This window comes from Alexandromys fortis, unplaced genomic scaffold (genome assembly GCF_014885135.2).
Source record: "Alexandromys fortis isolate MF-2015 unplaced genomic scaffold, M_Fortis_MF-2015_v1.1 scaffold_40, whole genome shotgun sequence".
In the NCBI taxonomy this organism is placed as follows: Eukaryota; Metazoa; Chordata; class Mammalia; order Rodentia; family Cricetidae; genus Alexandromys; species Alexandromys fortis.
In genome coordinates this window covers 10,451,346-10,470,518 of record NW_026067966.1, presented here as the reverse complement: position 1 = coordinate 10,470,518, position 19,173 = coordinate 10,451,346, and the positions used below count along the sequence as shown (strand labels likewise).

General features: G+C 43.1%; 1 protein-coding gene across 9 annotated transcripts in view; it reads left to right on the top strand.

Moving 5' to 3' along the window:
• Adam23 (ADAM metallopeptidase domain 23) overlaps positions 1-19,173 on the top strand; it is a 156,354-nt gene that overhangs the window by 122,278 nt on the left and 14,903 nt on the right. For all 9 annotated transcript variants that reach the window (XR_007593978.1, XM_050154276.1, XM_050154278.1 and 6 more), the window contains 6 exons: positions 1,940-1,990; positions 2,633-2,696; positions 4,656-4,761; positions 5,971-6,090; positions 8,244-8,412; positions 10,976-11,087. Coding sequence is in view for 8 of the 9 variants with exons in the window: in XM_050154276.1 (XP_050010233.1) it covers positions 1,940-1,990; positions 2,633-2,696; positions 4,656-4,761; positions 5,971-6,090; positions 8,244-8,412; positions 10,976-11,087 (622 nt within the window). In the remaining variant the exon portion in view is untranslated. The remainder of the gene's footprint in view (positions 1-1,939; positions 1,991-2,632; positions 2,697-4,655; positions 4,762-5,970; positions 6,091-8,243; positions 8,413-10,975; positions 11,088-19,173) is intronic.

Sequence of the window (19,173 nt, the reverse complement as noted above, 5' to 3'; positions counted from 1 at the left end):
TTCCCTTTCCTTTCTTTTCCTTTCAAGACATCATAAGAGTGACATGCCTATTCTAGAAATGCCTCCCCCCCCATTTCTATTTACAGTGGTTGTACTGGTTTGAGGGTAAGTGAATAATTTATGAAAGCTGATTAATGAGATGATGATTGTATCTGAGAGAATTCAGAGAGATAGAAGAGGCCACAGAAATCTCTGCTTTTATAAAGTTTGTTCTAGTGTCAGTCATTGCCTCCCTGAGATACTCAGCACCAGGCCGAGGGAAAAGCTGTGGTGAACGAAACCGTAAGGGGCTCCAGCCTTTAGGAAGATATCAAATTGCCATTTCATTGCAACATGTCCTATAGTGTGTCATTGCTCCCCGGGAACGCTGCATGAGTCCTTCATCTTTCTGTGGCAAACTCAGTGCACAGCCCCACGTGTGCTACATTAAAGAACTCCATTTTACCACTATGGGGGATCCATTCCTTTTCTTGGTCAGCTAGTAGTAATTGAGCACCCACCACATCCTGATGTTGCTTTGTGCAGCAGGAAACCAAACAGAAAATCCTGCCTGCATGAAGCTCATGTAGCTACAGGAACAAAATAGAGCAAACAGGGGAAATGCATGGTTGGTCAGTTGGTGGCAGGTGTGGTGGAGAAGGAAAATGTAGGCAATGGGGAACAGAGAATGCCAGCCTGGGAGGTCGCTGCCACTTTAAAGACCGTGGTTAGAGGAGGCTTTTGGGGAGGGGGATATTTGAGCCAAACCCCTAAGGAAGAGATGGAGTGAGCCCTGCAGTGATCAGGCAGTGGGCTGGCAGCATGCCTGGCTTAGCACACAGAGTCACATCAACTGTTGAGATAGTTGGGAAGGGGGTCAGGGAAATAATGGGCTGTGGATGGAAGGAGCAGATCACGTGGAACTTGGGAGCTATTGAAAACTTTTGAGCAGGCTACCAACATGGTTTAGTGCCTATGTTTTAAGGGATCTCTCTGGGAGCAGTACAGGGAAGCAGGTGCAGGCAGGGAGGCATCTGTTGGAGATTACAGTCCAGGTTCTAATCGTGGCAGCCTAACCTGGGATTAAATGGTAGAAGTTGAGGAAAAGAGCTGATGTTTTGAAGCGAATCTGAGGATGGTGTGAGAGACAAAAAGACAAGTAGGGGGATGCAGATGGAGAAGGATGGAGGCTCTGGATTGAGGCCGGAGACACTGTTAGGTTAAAAAGCCCTTTTCTGAGAAAGTGGGGACCAAGAGGACCTCGGTGTGTCTCACTATGTTTTGAAGTCCTTGTCCAAACTCTTTCAACATGGTTTCACCTGCCTTTCCGTAAAAGTGTGACGTCACTTATCCTGGATACCTTTTGGGGAAAATGAAGTGCACTTGAAAATGGTGTGATAGATAATTTGGCTAAAACACAACCAAAATACCCCGACTTCCCCATAGATCATTCTAGTCCACGTCCGGTGTGAGAGGTCAGAGCTGCCGCAGCGGTGCAGCACTTATGTTGATGCACCGTGGTTCGAGCCTGTCCCTCCTGTTTCTGTAAAGTGTCCCATAGGCACACGCCCCATTTCACATGCGGATTTGACATTTACAAGAAGCTGCAAAAGGTCCTACAAATTAGTTCTTAATGTGGCCACTCCTGTGCAGCAAGCCGATTCATTCCCTTCGCCGCCCATTTTAGCCCCTTCTGCTTGTAACTCCTTGACAAGTGAACGTTATTTATTATCTGCCCATCTCCTGGTAAATAGAGAACCGTAAAAATGATTAACTGCATGGACTTTATTCATTTTAGTAATGATATAATTAAATTAAATAACCCATTAATGGAGTTTTATGTGCTTTTCTAAATGTTCCTAATTGTATATTTACTTTTCCTCTCATTATTATATTAAACACGTTTTTCTGAAAGTATTTTATATGCTGTACACCAGCTAAAATGATAATATTTTTTCAGTGCCCACCAAATCTCCATAAACAAGATGGCTATGCCTGCAATCAAAATCAGGTATGCTAGGCTCTAAGTAAGATTTCAGTGTAATTTCAAAAGGATTAGTGTTATTTCTTTCCCCTTTGTGATAAGTAACTTTAGAGAGAAGTGGGGTGCTGCTTTATATTAGCTTTATTTTGTCTAAATATCACATATGTTTGATCAGTGGCAAATTGTCCAGCTTGAAGGAAAAGAGAAAGAAATGTCATGGCTGCAGAAACTGGGGCTCCAATTTGCTGGGTTGTGACCATCCTTAAATAATTTCAGCCTATTTAGCAAAAAGATGACAATCTTCTATGAGACTTTTCTCAAGTCAGTACTATAGCCCTAACCATTCACATAGAAGAGAGGCTAAAAGTCATTTTGGTATCATTTGTAGAATGGTACAAGTTTTTGTTCCCCATAAAAATTGAAGTTACAATAATTATTTTACATTTAAAGAGCTGTTCTAGTAAATGTACCCTGAGCTCTTAAATTTTAATATAGTGTATCTTACCCTTCTTTAAAATGTTTGTGTTTCTTATTGGCCACTGTGAAAATACTTGGGGATGGAATGAAGAGAACTTTGTGTGACTCCCCAGACAGGGACCTTGTACTCAGAGTTTTGGGGGAAATGGCCCTGTGACCTGTGACTCACAACATACCTGCTTTTTCTCTCAGGGTCGCTGCTACAATGGGGAGTGCAAGACAAGGGACAACCAGTGTCAGTACATCTGGGGAACAAGTAGGTTGCATCCTCCTGCCTGATGGCCGTACAGTGTCCTCTTCACAGCTCTGTCTTCCAGCCTGGGACAGAGATACCCAGCACGGAGTGCTGTGGAAGAATTCATGAGAGGCTTTCGGTTCAGTTCCCAGTCAACCTCAAAGAATGATGATGAGACAGCAAAAACTGTGGCAAACAGATACCCAAGTGAGATCTTGCCATGCAAACCAAAGTGTCTTTTGTTGGCCTTGGCTGTTATGGGATGTTACAGCTACCTGTGGCCACAAGGCTGTGTGCCACGGTCACAGTCCTTATCTGATCACTCACGTAATAGCATGACTCACTGTGTGCCTTGCTGGTTTGCCTGGGGAGAGGAGCAGACTTGGTTTTGTTTCTTGTTGCTGTTTTGTTGTCATTCACTGTCCCAGTTAAAGTGATGACATGCAGGAATTTCCCTGGGAGCAGACAGGACCATGGTGACAAATCTCTGACATGTTACCTGAATGTTAATGCATATGTCTCTTGCTGACATTGGCAGTGACTCAGAACTGTTCAGTTCAGGAGAGCCGCATAAGAATTGCCTTACTTTGCTTTCTGATAAAAAACACTGAGAAGAAGCATGTTGGAGAGGAAAAGATTTATTTGGCTTGTGTGTCCTAGTCATACTGAGTGAAGTTTGATCCGGGACTCAAGGCAGGAAGCTGGAGGAAAAAACTGAAGCAGAGACCATAGAGGAGCGCTGCTTACCAGCTTGCTCCTTAAGACTGGCTCAGCCTGCTTCCTTATACAACCCAAAGCACCTGCCCAGGAGTGGTCTGGGCCCTCCCACATCAAGCACTGAGCAAGAAAATGCCCCTCCACTTGCTTACAGGCCACTCTGATGGGGGCAGTTTTTCAGTTGAACTCTCCTCTTTTGAGGTGCCTCTAGTTTGCGTCAAGTTGATAAAAAACTGATCAGGACTGGAAGGACTAGAACTGAGACTCCCTAGCTGGCTGAGGCTGGATCTTCCATCTGGAAGAAAGTGCACAAAAGAGGTCATATGAGTGATTTCAGTGTTTGGCAGGTGTCATTCACATGTAAGATTTATACTCAGTGCTTCACGTAGATAATAAGGACATAACGTCTTCCTAAAATTTAAATATCAAAATTCAAGAGTTGATATAAAAATCAATCAGCAGAACCAGGCACAATGGCTCACACTGCAATCTTAGCATTTGGGATGTTGAGTCAGGACAGCGACTAATAGCTAAGGGCCAGCTTGGTTAGAGAGTGAGACTGTTAGCCTAACAACCTCAGTGGCTGAGACTTTTAAATGCGTCTCCGAATATTAACATAAAATAAGATTAAGAAGGTTGGAGAAATGACTCGGTGGTTAAGAGCACTGGTTGCTCTTCCACATGTCCCAGCACTAACACGGTTTCTAACGGCTGTCACTAACTCCATTTCCAGGGGATCTGATGCCCTCTTCTGGCCTCATCTGACACTGTATGCACATGGTATACAACTGCTCATTTAAGCATGACACCCATAGGCAGCCCCCCCACACACATATGCTAAAATAAAACAGGATTAAGAATACATATTCGTTGACTGTGTGTGGTGGTGTTCTTGTTGCTGCTAGTGATTTTCCTCACTGGTCACCTTTAAACCTGCCAGCGAGATCTGGCCAGAGAGTTCTCATACCCCAGACAGTGCCGTGCTGGAGCAGTTTTGCACTAGCCACAGTGCCGTGCTGGAGTGGTTTTGCACTAGCCCACAAAAGCAGCTGAATTTTGGAGGTTTTGATAAGCCGGGGAACGGCACATCCACGGCTTGAAGTTAGCCCTTGAATGTTTTCACCGTGGGAGCTGGCAATCAAGAGTCCCTTCTCTCCCTGTTTCCGAGAGGCGGTTAGTTGATGGACACTTTGTGGCAGCCCACTGAGTGTGAGGAGCCCAGAGAAGGAAAATGTGTTTTCATCTCTCACCCATCTCTGACAGAGGCTGCAGGGTCAGACAAGTTCTGCTATGAGAAGCTGAACACGGAAGGCACTGAGAAGGGCAACTGTGGCAAAGACGGAGACCGGTGGATCCAATGCAGCAAACAGTGAGTGAGCACCCTGGGGCATAGCAACCGCTGGAGCATAGCAACCGCACTCCCAGGCTGAGGCAAGCGCAAAGTGGACAGGAAATAGGGGAGCTGTGGATGCAAGGTGTGCAGTGTACCTGTATGCAACTGACAGAAGATTAATAATACATTGCCTTCACCGCGCCCGTATTTTTAAAATAGATAAATGTGGAAAGAAGAGGAAAACATAAACTGTACTGCTGTGGACATTCTTGTCCATGTAGCCCCGTGTAAATCACGCCCGTCTCTCTAGGGCATGTACCTAGCGAGACGGTTGCTAGGTCACGGATGCATGTTTTCATTGTCAGCAGATGATATCAGTTGTTTCCTAAAAACGTTTGTGCTCTGGGAAACCCTTCCAGAATACATGCTGCTTTCGCCAATCCTTCATCTTACCAGATTTTTTTTTTTTTAACTGTATCAGTTCTTGTGTCTGTGGACAGCTATCTCGGCACGACTTTAGTTTGCCTTTCTCGTGTTATGAGTGGAATTTAGCTCATTTCCACGCAGGTTTCCTTTCTGGTGATGTGGCACTTCACTGCGTGCCGTCATCCTGTATGAGTCATTGTTTATGAGCAGCGTAGGCCGGAGGCGGAAGTGTCCTCACAGCAGCAGGTGAGTCACTTAATAACGCCACCAAAGATCTGGAGGATGTCTTCCCTTCCGCTGTGCCATCTTTACTATGTTGGCTTTTAAATTCTTGCCCTGGTGAACCCATGGTTGCAAGATGTAGGAAACCACACGTCCACAGGTTGATCTCCTGTCTTCTGTTGTCTGCAAGTGCCATCCTTCCAGCCCTGCGATCTGGCTGTGCTGTTGTCAGTTTAGAGTGGAGAGGAGGGGTGTGTAGGACAGCGGATGTAGGAACAGGAGTGCTGCTTCTGGCTGAGAACATCCTCGGCCCTTTCTTTTCAAGGGTGCGCGCTTCATGAGTGAAGCTGTCCCGTGCTCAAGGAGGGTCCTAGCTAAGTCAGAGGGCCCGAGTGCTTTTATTCCGCAGTGGAGAGAGTGCTGAGAGATTTCAGGAGTGGAGATGATCGGGCTCAACAGTAACTGCCTGCCTGGCATCTGCAAGGCTGTGGGCTCGCTTCCCAGAGCCGCACGATGCGAGGGCTAATGTACATGCAGTGAGGTCTGTGGGTTCTGAGCCGGACTCTTCCTGTCTTCTGCCTTCTAAAACCCGTGCAGTGACGTGTTCTGTGGATTTTTACTCTGCACCAATCTTACCCGAGCACCGAGGATTGGTCAGCTTCAAGGAGAGATCATCCCGACGTCCTTCTATCATCAAGGCCGAGTCATTGACTGCAGGTAACATGTCGGGCGACCTGATCACAGTTTCAAACAAGCAAAATTTGGAAACATCAACAATCTAACGTTTCATCCCAAGGATGAAAGCCAGGACTAAGGATGGAATTTACTTATGTTTCATTTGTACCTTACACTACAGACTGAAGGAAATTTCTATGGTTTTGCATCTGTTTTATTAGCATAGTAAGCCTGTATGTTACTGAATCCCTCCACACAGGGCTGCAGGATGGATCCACTACGTCCACCCCACACTGCATAGTCTCTGACCCTACTCTTTACTGTTCCACTGCTCAGAGAACGTTCACAAGTTCATCCATGTGGGAGATGGCGTGTCGCACCTGCCTTTCAGTGTGCAACGTAGTTAACATACATTCTAAAAACGGCAGCCATTCTTCTCTGTGGCTAAGTGGTAGTCTGCTCTGTATGCACCGCATCTCCTATGTCCATTTCTGCTGATGGGTTGGTCGATTCTGCCGCCTGGCGATTGTGATAATGCCACAGTAAACACAAGGTCGAGCTACCTAGTGTTTTAAAGAACCACCGTTCTGTTTTGTTGAAGGCTGTACGCCCACTCTTACTATAATCAATTTCTTTTTTCTCTTTACTCTAGCCAGTGTTTGTAATTTTTTTTATGGAGGCTGCATTAAGTAAATTGAGATGGCATCTTAGTGCAGTTTGAACTGCACTTCCCTGAATCATATGGGCTTTCTTGTAATTATTGGCCATTTATATTTCTTATTTTGAGCAGTGGTTTTTACCCAGTACCTTCGCTGTCCCTGCATTTTAAGTGCGGCTGTGTTTAGCTGGACTTTTCCAATCATGGCATCCTGCCAGTACTCAGGTTTTGGAACATTTCAGAGAGTTTTGGGTTAGGAACACTCAACCTGGGCTCATTTTACCCCTGGATAAATCTTTGGAGCACTGGAGTGTAACAATCTTTGAACACTGTGTGTTTTATTTTTTACTCTGTATTTTGTGTTGCATGTGTCTGGTTTAGATGATGACCTAACCAGCACCAAATCACATACAGAAAATAGTTATTAAAATATAGTTTATTGATGTTAGAAAAAATACCCCCCCCACCTCCTACATAGCATCTACCCTTTCACTTTCCTGAGACTCCGAAACCATTTTTTTTTCTGGGAGTGAATGATTATTGGAAATTATCGAAGAGTAATTATGCACAATGGGGTAATGTCTTGATCAGATAACTGCTATCTTTCCATCTTGCTAACTGACTCTGAGGTCATTCTAATGAGGCCTTAGGCAGTAAGCTCCTCCACGGAATAATCTGTGGTATTATATTTAGTACCGTCTCTGTACACAAGCACTCTTTCTACGTATACATTCTCACATGTTTTTAATAACCTTGTTAAATGATATGGTTATATTGCAAGCTGCCATATTTGTAGAATATTCAGCAAGACTGTCTGGTAGTAGTTATGCCATTAATTATCATTCAAACTCTAACTGCCCCTCACTTTGAAACGTAAGAAGTATACATTAGTAAAGAGGACTTTGGGGGCTGGAGAGATGGCTCAGCGGTTAAGAGCATTGCCTGCTCTTCCAAAGGTCCTGAGTTCAATTCCCAGTAACCACATGGTGGCTCACAGCCATCTGTAATGAGGTCTGGCACCCTCTTCTGGCCTTCAGGCATACACACAGACAGAATATTGTATACATAATAAATAAATAAATATTTAAAAAAAAAGAAGAAGACTTTGCCCAGCTTTATCTTTTTAATTGTGATAGCTAAATCCTTTGGGGGTAATAATAATTTTCAAATACCTTATTTTGCCGTTTCCGCTTGCCATTATTTCCCTCCCATGCTGCCTTTCCCTACAACGCCTTGGAGAACCAGGCATTTCTTCTTCTCTTTTTACACAAATGCCTTCATTTAGCCTTAATATTGGAAACAATGGAAGAGTCAGAAGGCTTCCTGCCAATCATAGTTGTTCCTGGGGATGTCTGCTATTGATGATGAAAGGTAGCTTCTTTCTGGCGCTCTTCTTAGGTGGGAAGCAGAGATAGTCTTGAACAACGCTGTGAGCTGTAACAGTCTCCCCTGTTTTGTGAATGGCGAGCCTTATAGGCAATGGCACAGGACTGTGGGTGTGGTGTCTATGTTCATGTGGGTCTCTCTCTGCTTCCAGTGGTGCTCATGTGGTTTTAGATGACGATACAGATGTGGGCTACGTAGAAGATGGGACTCCATGTGGTCCATCCATGATGTGCTTAGACCGGAAGTGCCTACAGATTCAAGCCCTGAATATGAGCAGCTGCCCACTTGACTCCAAGGGCAAAGTCTGTTCAGGCCATGGGGTAAGTAGACATCAGTGTCGCAGTTTGACTCTTCCTCAGCTCACAGTGACAGGACAGTCATTTCTTACTGAGGCGGTGGACAAATTCTATTCCCCAACTGTCATCGTTTTCTCAGTAGCTTTATCTGCTAAAGTCATTATTTATAAATTAATTTGATTTTATTTTATTATTTCTCATATCACTATTGATTATTTGCTTTGACCATGTTCCCCAGCTATAACTGGACATCTATGTTAGTCAATAGTCTGTAGAAAAATGCCATAAATCTTCTATCTGCTCACCTATCTATGTATCTATCCTCTATCTGTCTAAGAAGATTTATTATGAATATTATCACATGATTATGGAGGCTGTGATGTCCCACTGTTGCTGTTTATCAAATGGAGATCTTGTCCATTCATGGTAAGATTCATTCTGAGTCTGCTGACATGAGCCGAGGGTGCGCACCCTAGGTCTAGGGCTGAAGAAGATGAAGGAAGGAAAGAGGTTGAACTCTGTTTGCTCCTCTTTGTGAGCTCTGCTCAGTACCTGTTGGGAGTGCAATCAGCTCCGCAGAGTTCACCCATTCAGATGTTGCTCTCGTCTGGAAATGCTTTCATGGACACATCCAGAAACGATGCTCAATTGGGCACCCCACAGCCCAGTTAACTTAGCACATGAAATTAGCCATCATGACATCTTAGATGTTGGGAGAAAATCAATGTGGTTGCTAAGGGACTGGAGGCTCTGTGTCCGTATTTTTTAATAGCACAAAACAACATAAGTCATATTAGTGATTGACTTTCATCTCGGGTCACACTGACAGGAGAACCTGTCACAGATGGTTCCAGACTTCTAAAGATGTCCAGTTATTCTTGGGCTGTCCTCATCCCCCCACCCCTGGAAAACGACACTGTCCATATTGAAACCTGTGCATAGCTTTAATTCTGTGTTTAAAGTGTTTGAGAATGTTGCCTTTCCTGGAAAAACCAAAGTTTAATAATGATAATAATAGTACTTAAATTATAACAGTGATTTATATTGGACTTAGTGAAATTAAGGCGTTTCAAAATTTATATAGACTTCAGAAATCAGAAAAATGGGTGCAAAGAAATAGAGCAATAATAAAAAAAGGGGGGGGGGGAGTCTGGAATGAAGGTCAGAAAAACCCAACGTCGAGAGATAGGCAGGTGAGGCTGAGCAGAGGCAGAGTCAGGTGGACAGGCTCACGAAGCCCCTCTTGTGGTGATGCTTGGCTGAGCACGCTCACAGGGAGGCCGTGTAGCAGCTGGCTGATGTGACTGAATTCCTGACATAAACGATTTCAGAGAGCAGAGGGCGGCTTGGGTCATGGCTCCAAAGCCATGGTCCAGCGTTATGTGAAGGGCAGACACCCAAAGCTTATTGTGCACTCTCGTCAAGTCAGAAAGCAAGAACGGAGAACACAGGTCCCCCATTTTTAGTCAGTCCAGGACCCCATTCCATGGGGTGACACAGTGGCCCACGCTCAGCTAATCCTTCTGGACACGCACTCAGAGATGCCCCCAAAGGTGTACTCTACTCATGGCCGTCATGACACTGAAGTCAGCCATCTCATCTGGTGACTTAAGAACATGGATTCAGGGGTTAGGGAGGGTTGTGGATTTAAATCCTGGCTCTACTTCTTGGCATCTTAGAGGTCTGGGTAGGTGGGTACTTACCCTCTCCCGACCCTTAGGTGCTGGTGTGAGGAGAAATGAGAAGTTTTTCATAAAGTTCTTAGCATAAGAACCTGACACATAATGAGCGTTCAGCAAAATTGCTATGGAAAATAAAATCACCAGGCAGACTTTTTAAGCATTTTAGTTATTGCTGTAAAAAAAAATGAGACATAAAAGCTCCTTTTTGCTTTCTTTTTTTTCCCCTCTCATTTTTGCCATCTTTTAAAAAGCAAAGTTCAGTCTTAATAATCATAATCATGTACCACAGTACCTGAGATTTAAAAGCTTTGGCATTTGATTTGATCATTTCTAATGATAAAAGGGTCTAAGCACCTTTCTTACTAGTTTGCAGAGGGTTTTATTTGATTCATGTAAATTGGACGTCCATGCCATTTGCGGCTTGATGGAGGCTTCCGCTAGGAAAGAGTGGCTCCGCAGATGGAGGGGGGCAATGCTTATCCAGCAAGCAAAGTGCCGCCAAATGAGCGAGGCGTGGTGAGGTCACGCAGTGTGCTAGTGACTGAGCCTCTCGGCCTTTTATCTCAAGGATAGCCCCTTGGAAGTGTCTTTTGAACCCCGGGGCTGTTAACTTAGTGAATTAAACATGTATGTTTTTCACGGATGTTTCTAGAAATGTTTGCTTTGGGAAAAAGACTCCTTTATTAGACATTATTTGTGTATCTAAGTCATCACGACTAATACAAGTTTAAAAAGTTTTCTTCATCTTAATAATTACTTTTTTTCTATAATTATCAGGAAAAAAAATTCAGTAATTTGAGCAATGAACCCAGGCCCCAAAGCCTTCTAAATGACGTTGAGAGATCCCTTTAGCACCCTGCCCCTTCAGTGAACACAGTATCACATCTCTTCTCTTTCCTCCCCAGGTGTGTAGTAACGAAGCCACCTGCATCTGTGACTTCACTTGGGCAGGCACAGACTGTAGCATCCGGGATCCGGTTCGGAACCCCAACCCCCCGAAGGACGAAGGACCTAAGGGTTTGTGTGATTTCGGTTTTTATCTCATTGCAGGCTGCGTTCGCCCACACTTCCCCCACTGCATCAGGTCCATGCTGCAGCGGCTGTGGAAGGAGGCACGGCAGAACACATCGTTTTGCCGTAAAGACGCACAGTTCTCTGTGTGTCCTATTTTCCGGGGCATATTTAAATTACCTCTTAACCTAGAACTGAATTAGGAAGAGACAAATATACTGACGTCCTTTAATGCCGGTTTCTTCTCTGCCCTTTAAGCTTATACTTCCCCTGCTTCCACAAAGGCTAATTATTTTACAAGCCGTTCCATTTTCAAATAGCTGCAGTTTGGGGGCTGACATGAGACTTTTTTTTTAATCTCTCCTCAATATCGCATTCTCTGCCGAGGAAAGTTGTAGCCCTTTATGCCCCATTCTAACAAATTCTTTTGATTCGGCAAAAGAATCAGTTCTTCAGATAGCTTCGGTTTTTCAAAGGAGACGTTCAAAAAAAAAAAAAAAAAAAAAAAAGGCCGCAGCTTTGTTCTAAGGAGGCACTAGGAGAAGAGCGAGATTAGAATTTAGCATAATGAGTCTGTGGCAGTTCATAGTCACCACGTGATCTGAAGATGAGAATGCTCAGGCCCTGAGGTCAGGTGACATACCCGTTACCCAGGCAACCAGAGGCCAGCCTGGGAGTGTGCTTGCTTCGATTACATTATTGTATAGTATTGCCTATGTAAAAATGAATTTGACAGTCATTTTCTCATTATTTCCCCTTCCCCCCTCAGTTCGATCGTGAAAAGCTGCCAGTGACAATAAGTTTCACGTGGCATCTAAGCCTCTGGTACCCACGAAAGCAAACAATTGCTTGTAGCAGTTTTGACATTTGACCACGGCGTTGTACCCCAGCTTCTCTCGACGCCGCTGCTTGTGGTACCCTGTAAATCACCTGCCATGCCTTTTTCTCTCTGTGTGCAGGGAAATGCACACAGGACTAGCACTGAGTCGATCACCTTCCTTTTGTGAAAGCTCATTTCAACTCTGCGTGTAGGAAAACATGCCCCTCAATGCAGACAAAAGCTCCTGAAGAGACGTAGCCTGGGCTGGACATGTGTGAGTCTCCTAACAGTGAGTGTGTCCAAATCCAAATACCCTTCCTTCCTCGGCTTAATATGCCCAGGATATGGAAATTCTATAAGAATAATTATCACACCCGCACCGTCTATTTCTGTTTCCCCTCTTTCTAAAAGGGAAGCTACTCCACTTTCACAGTCCTTTGTTACTTTAAAACTAGAACAAAGCATTCCTGGCTCCACCTTCAGAAGTTAGCCTCAGAGATTTAGGCCCTGAATAGAGAACCGAGCTTCTGTCTCCAACCCCTCTGTGGAGTGCAGCTGTGACTGTCAGAGACGCCCCGTGCTCCTTCCTTCCCTGACACGTAGGCACGTTTGTGTGCCGACAGAGCTCTTGTAGACCCTGCCCACGTGTTAGATGCGGTGGGACTTTATTAACTGTTTCTGTTTGCCATCTCTTCACCTGCTCGTTCACCAAGAAAAGCTAAACTTGGAGCCACAAAGCAAACGTGTCTCTCTCTACAGGGGAGAACGTTTGCCGCTGTCTTTTGTTTGACCTTCTCCCATCTTACATGATGGCAATCTTTACTATGTTTAAGAAAATATTCCGCCCTTTTTTGTAATTCAAATCATGCATGTTTATTATAGAAAATAAGTATTTATTTTAGAAAATACAAGAAAGGAATGAAAGACAGTAAAAATTATCTGTAGCTCCACAGCTCAGAGGTGATTAGCATGCACGTTCAGACTGATCACTCTCTGGTCACATGGCTTCCTTTTTCTCCTTTTACTGATGACAGCAAGTTACAGGGGCAAGTTGGTTATAAAACGGTTGAAGTCAGTGTGAATTTCTAACAATTTTGATTAAACAAAAATGTCATTATTTAACGTAAATGTAAATCAGTTATTTTGTAAACGAATGTCCAGGTAAATCAAACAATTTTAGTACAATTAAATAATAGCTCTATTTGGGGGCTGGAGAGATGGTTCAGTGGTTAAGAACACTTGTTCTTGCAGAAGACCTGGGTTCAGTTCCCAACACCCATGGCAGCTCCAGCTCCATGGGATCCCTCGTCCTCTTCTGACCTCCCTGGGGGTCAGGATGTATGTGATATAGGATGCACATAAGCAAAACACACACACATAAAATAAATCTAGAAACATTTAAATAACAGCTCCATTAACTATTTGTATCTCTTCATATTCTATATGAATATGGGGCTAATGAATACACTAATAAAATGAGAAACAACGGAAATCAGACATTCTACAACGTTGTTGTCAATTTTTATAATTTTAGTGTTTATAATCCCTGTTAAAACATACTGAAAGAGAGTATAGCTGTACCCTTGACCGTGGTATTCACCCGTTTGGCAGATATATTTTGTCTGTCTAGTATTTTAAGGGCCCATGTGCTCTGCACCTAGTGGGTGTTTAGTAAATATTCCATCCCTCCCAGAAGAAGTAGAATGGCCACATAATCCCAACAGTCAGGAAGCCGAGGCCACAGAGGCTCAAGTTTGCAACTGTCCTGCTCTACTACCTAGTGAGTTCCAGGGCAGCCAGGAAACAACAAAACAAAACAAAACACAAAAACAACAACAAAAAGGAATGTGGGATTTATTGCTGATCTATTGTTTACACATGCTCCTTTGTACAAAGTCAGTGTATCCGTGCAATAAGCCAGGCTTATTCAACTGTCGGTTCTGCATGGGTGCCAAGCTTCGCTTGATAGTGACTTACTGTGTCATCTTTTCCAGCACCCTGTTGGTGTGGCTGCACTTGTTCTGACTTCTCTAGATGCTTGCCACACATAGTGAGTAGCAGCCACACAGTCTAGCCATTCACATCTACAAATTAAGTCTCCTGGGTAGATGTTGCAAGAACATGCCAGAATACTATGTGTTAGAGGCAGACATGGGGAAATCTCCCTGTAATATTGCTACCATGTGTGCCTGCAATCTCAACACTTGGGAGGCTAAAACAGAAGGATCTTAACTTTAAGGCCAGCTTGGAATACGTAAGCATTCCAGGCCAGGCTAGTTAGTGAGATTATCTCTAAACCCAAAGAGCATAAAACAAACAAACCTACCTATCTCTATTTAATTGTATTCCCCTGAAGAAAAATCTAAGAAGCATAATGAAAATATTGCCTTTTGATCATGAACTTGGCATAAGAGATAAACAGAACCCAAGTGCAGCCCTTTGGATCAAGACCACATTAGAATAGGCAAATTCTTCAGCTCCCTTTCCACTGACTTGAGAACGTCAGAAATGGACTTCCTTATATAGGAGATCTTGAAATTCAATTCCAGGCAGATCATATAGATCTGGGTAGAATCTAAACATGAACTGGCCAAGGCTGTCTACAGAGGACCCATAGTGCCATGGTTAGGTTATTCCTGCCAGACCCCAAACCACAGACAGTTGAGAAAGATCTCTAGACCTGCACGGCGTTTGGATGAGGATTTCCTTCCTCCCTCCCTGCTGTCCTTTTTCCTGCCTCCTTTTTCTATTTTCAGTGGCACTCGGGGTCTCATGCTTACTTGGCAAGTTCTACCACTGAGCTATATTTCCAGTCCTCTGGGAAAGGATTTTCAGAAAACTATTTACTATTACACATCATCTATACCTATGAAAGGATTTCCAGAAAACTATTTACTATTACACATCATCTATACCTATGAAGGGATTTTCAGAAAACTATTATTTACTATTACACATCACCTATACCTATGTTACCATTGATTATATGTGAGAAAGCCTTTGAGTTACTCTTACGTCAACCTGTTTGTGTTGAGATAACTGAGAGGAATTATTGCCCTTTATTATGCAAGGATAGAATGCCCTACAATTATGTTTAAAGGACTTTCTAGGGACTGAGGAGATGGCTTTGTGAGAATAGTGTTGGCCTGAAGACCTGGTTCAGAACCTTTATGGTGAATTCCAGGTTCAGCGAGAGACCCTGCCTCAAAAATTAAGGTAGAGACGTGACTAGGAAAGACCCCTAATGCAAACTTCTGGCCTCCACACATAGGTCCTCTCTCTTAATGTGCACTCATATTTCCATGTACCCATAAACACACACACACACACAGAGAGAGAGAGAGAGAGAGAGAGGAGAGAGAGAGAGAGAGAGAGAGAGAGAGAGAGAGAGAGAGAGAGAGAGAGAGAGAGAGAGAGAGAGAGAGNGATTTTACCTTCTGGAAGGTAAGTCATACCCATTCATTCTTATTAGTCTGCGTTCACTTTGCTCAGTGCATATTGTGGCTATGATGCGTTCTTCTCACTTGGTGGCTGTCATCACGGTGATAAGAGAAAGAGGAGAAAGTGGGTTATGTCACTTTCGCTGCTGTGGGCCTGGATAGGATTCCTAGGAAGGAAGGTTGGGCCCGACTCTTTAATGAAGACCATAGTCATCAAATTGAGATAGAAAGGACCTTGAAGGCAATTCATCCAGACCCACTGTATCACAAATGAGAAAACTAATTATCAGCGTTAACAGATAATTAAATAAAACGAGATCACATGAGCTTAACCTCGGTGCCTCTTCTGCCTCTGCCTCATTTAAGGCAGAACGCTAAGCCCTTCTGCTTGTTCTTTGTGCACAGTAGAGGAAGCCATGACGATAGCCCAGCAGCAATTAAGCCCATTAGAGGATCCATTATTCGCCAGCAGTGCTTATTATGGCTCCGAAGAAACAGTCTATTATTAGAGTTTTGAATTTTGAAAACAGTGACTTCTAAATGTTTATAATTCACCAGATATTATTTATTGTAGCTTTAGCATGGAGCCTTTAGGTGACTTCCAAATGGCCAGCCTTTGATTTTTGTAGCTCCCATCATTAAATGATTCTCATATGTGAGGATGATGTATTATGTACAGTTATATGTCAGGTACTTTCTTATTAACTACAGACTCACCAAAGCTTAAGGATTTACTGTATTTTAAAATATTTTAGTGGCTATGAAGTTACCTTGTATAGATCCAGAAAAGCCTCTGTATTTTTGTTGATGGCATAAATTGCAGAGTTTCAGGTGTTGTTATTGTTGTTGTTTTGTCTTTTGAGATAGTATTTTGCTATGTAGTTCTCTGGCTGCCCAAAAACCCACAGACCCCTGCTGCTGGAATTGTAAATACGTGCCTTTATAGTCAGCTGAAATAATATTTGTCATTAAATAAGTAATTCCTTGTCCCTCCAGACATGTCTTCCAGGAGACTAAAATTGAACTTATTTTGTATTTCATGGAAAAGAGAAGATCTGATTTTATGACTAACATACTGAAATTTTTAACAAGATAAAATATTTTTATAATATCAATATGATGCTGCAAAATGAAAGGGTGCATTTAGTGTTTATTTCTAACCTTCAGTTTAGCAAAGTAAATCGCGGCGGAGGAACTGTGGCCTAGAGACTAGCAGCGTCAGCTTCGCTGCCGACGGCTTCGTTACTGCCGGCTTTGCTGCTGCCGGCTTTGCTGCCACCGGCTTTGCTGCAGACAGCCTTTGTAGTGCCATGGGGTGGAAGCTCTTAGTCCCTGTTGGCCCCCCTGGAATCACATAGGTGAAACTCCGCACCTTCCTACTTTGGAAACTCTAAGAAAGGAACATGCAGCTTCTAAGTGAGCAGCATCCTTTAAATATGTGACGTCTGCTTATCTGTGCAAAAAGTCTACATGCAAAATAAAGAATCTTTTTTTTTTCAATAGAAGGAGACAATTTATAGTTTGCATTTTAATATTACACAGTTACTAAGAGTTATATTTTTTAAGGACCAGTCAACCTAGAGAACAGGAAGCAGGACAGAAAATAATAAACCCAGAGACGGCACACACACGTGCAAAGATATTGAGGTAATGAGCGTGATCGACCCGCACGCTGTAAAGAAAAGCAAGTGTGTCAGACGGTGAGGGGACAAAATCAAGCTTCCCTCAACCAGTAACATGTTATCAGCCGTGAGCCTTGAGAGTGCCATGGCCAGAGCATAGGACAAAACAAAAGCGTGTCTTTGTGCATACAGCACAGAGCCTAGGAGGAAAAGAGGCATTTGTGGATAATGGACGAATATGAATGAGCGGAATAATGAACAAAAACACAATAAACTAATGAGTATGGAGAAAGGCGACGTCGTGCGCTTCCAAAGGCTCAAGGAAAAATATTTGCAATTTTCCGCTGTAGCTGTTAACAACAGCTGCAGTTTGTCCTCAAACTTGACCCTGTGAAATGCTGCCCACCTGATGGTCACGCAATCAGTCCCTGCCACACAGATCTGAAAACAGATTGAGTCTGAATTTAAAGAGGTAAAACCCCGTTCGGGAGCATAGCAAGGGACCTGGTGCATCTTTGTATCTTTCTGGTGTGCCGGGGCTGAGAGCGTCAAAAGCACAGAAGAGATGGGCTCCGAGAAAGCCTCTTCCCTGGCCTCTTCTCATTTGCTTTTGTTAAGAGTACTTGTCTGTTACGAATCTGAGGATAATTGTTCCTCCTCAGCACTGATTAAGGCCCATTATCTGCCGGCCTGGAATACGTGCTTGAAGTATCTGCAGCATTTTTTTTTTCTCTTTTTGTTTCCCTGATAAGGTTTCCAGTACGTGCACACTGGATCACCTAATCCTCTCCCTTCTCCAAGGAGGAATTACACCACAGCAAACATGGGAGAGTTTGCAAAATTATTATTCCCCTTTCATGCGGTAGTTATAATTTTAAAAATTAACAAGTATTAATTTAGTATCACATTCTATGGGAGAGGAAAGAAATGTTTTTCTGTCATTTATTGTAGCTACCTTATGGAAGAGTTGAGGGGAAGGTAGGATTGACTGGGGTGCTTCAGCTCTGAGAGCCAGTGCTTAAAATTTAAACACACCATCCTCCCCTAAGAAGTTATAAACTAACACATTTGTTTATTATTCTGAAATCAATGATTTTCTTTTTAAAAAAAAAATACAAGTTTTATACCTGGACCACCTTTCCTTCCAAGTCTGTCTACAGAGTTTGGAACTCTGAACTATAGTGGGATCATTTCGTTTGGGCACGTGTGGTCATGTCATGGATCACCACCTAGCGCGTCCTTCTCCTCCCCATAGCTCTCACTAGACTTTCTCTGTTCTTCGTTGTCTTTCTATCTCTTTACTTTTTAAAGGATACCTAACCCTTAGGTTCTTATTTATATTATTTGCCTTGTGATAAAAGTGTGAAATTGCTAGACAGGCTTAGGGAACTTACAGGAGATCCAGGGGTCTCTTCCTTTGAGACAATATCTTACTAAAAGGTCCATGAGCACTAGGAACCATTACAGTGCGGCTGTGACTCTCCGCTCCTGGTTCTGCTCCCCTGTGTTCATTCAGTCTGTGTAATACAGTCCTGTTGACGGGAACTGTTACCGTTGGTAAGGTCATCGGCATTCACTGCCTTTCATTTATGTGGAAACAAGAGCTGAGTGTCTGTGAACCAGTTCCCCTGAACACTTACAGACATAACCAACCCTAAATAATATTCCTTCCTATTTCAATCATCTGATTTCGTGTAAGTAGTCTTGTAGAGAAAGTGTTGGGTGTTTACCTGTTCCAGGGCTGTTTTCCAACACTTGAAAGCTTTGCACAGAAGTGGTGGTGCATGGTGTTTCTGCTGTGCACCAATAACTGTCTGCTGGTCCTACAGCAACCTCTACAGTTTTCAGAGATGCTGGCTTCCTCTCAGCACACAGATAGATGCTGGACTCTATGGCCAAAGAACCAAATGTCCCTTTCCTATGACTGAAATCCAAACTTTGTAGTTATTCAGAATGTACCTTTTAATAATTTCACAGGAAAATTGCACAGAATTTCAAAGCTACTCTTTTGAATGTCTTTTCAAAAAATTGGATAATGCATTCTTCATTTAGATGATGTTAAGCATATTTTGCAGTTTGAAAAAATTATGCATTAATGTTTAGTTTATAATTAAAATGCAGATTTGCTGTAATATAATTAAATTTTTACTTCATACTGCTAAGAACTATAACTCAAATTGGGCTACTTATGAACTTAAAAATATTTAAAG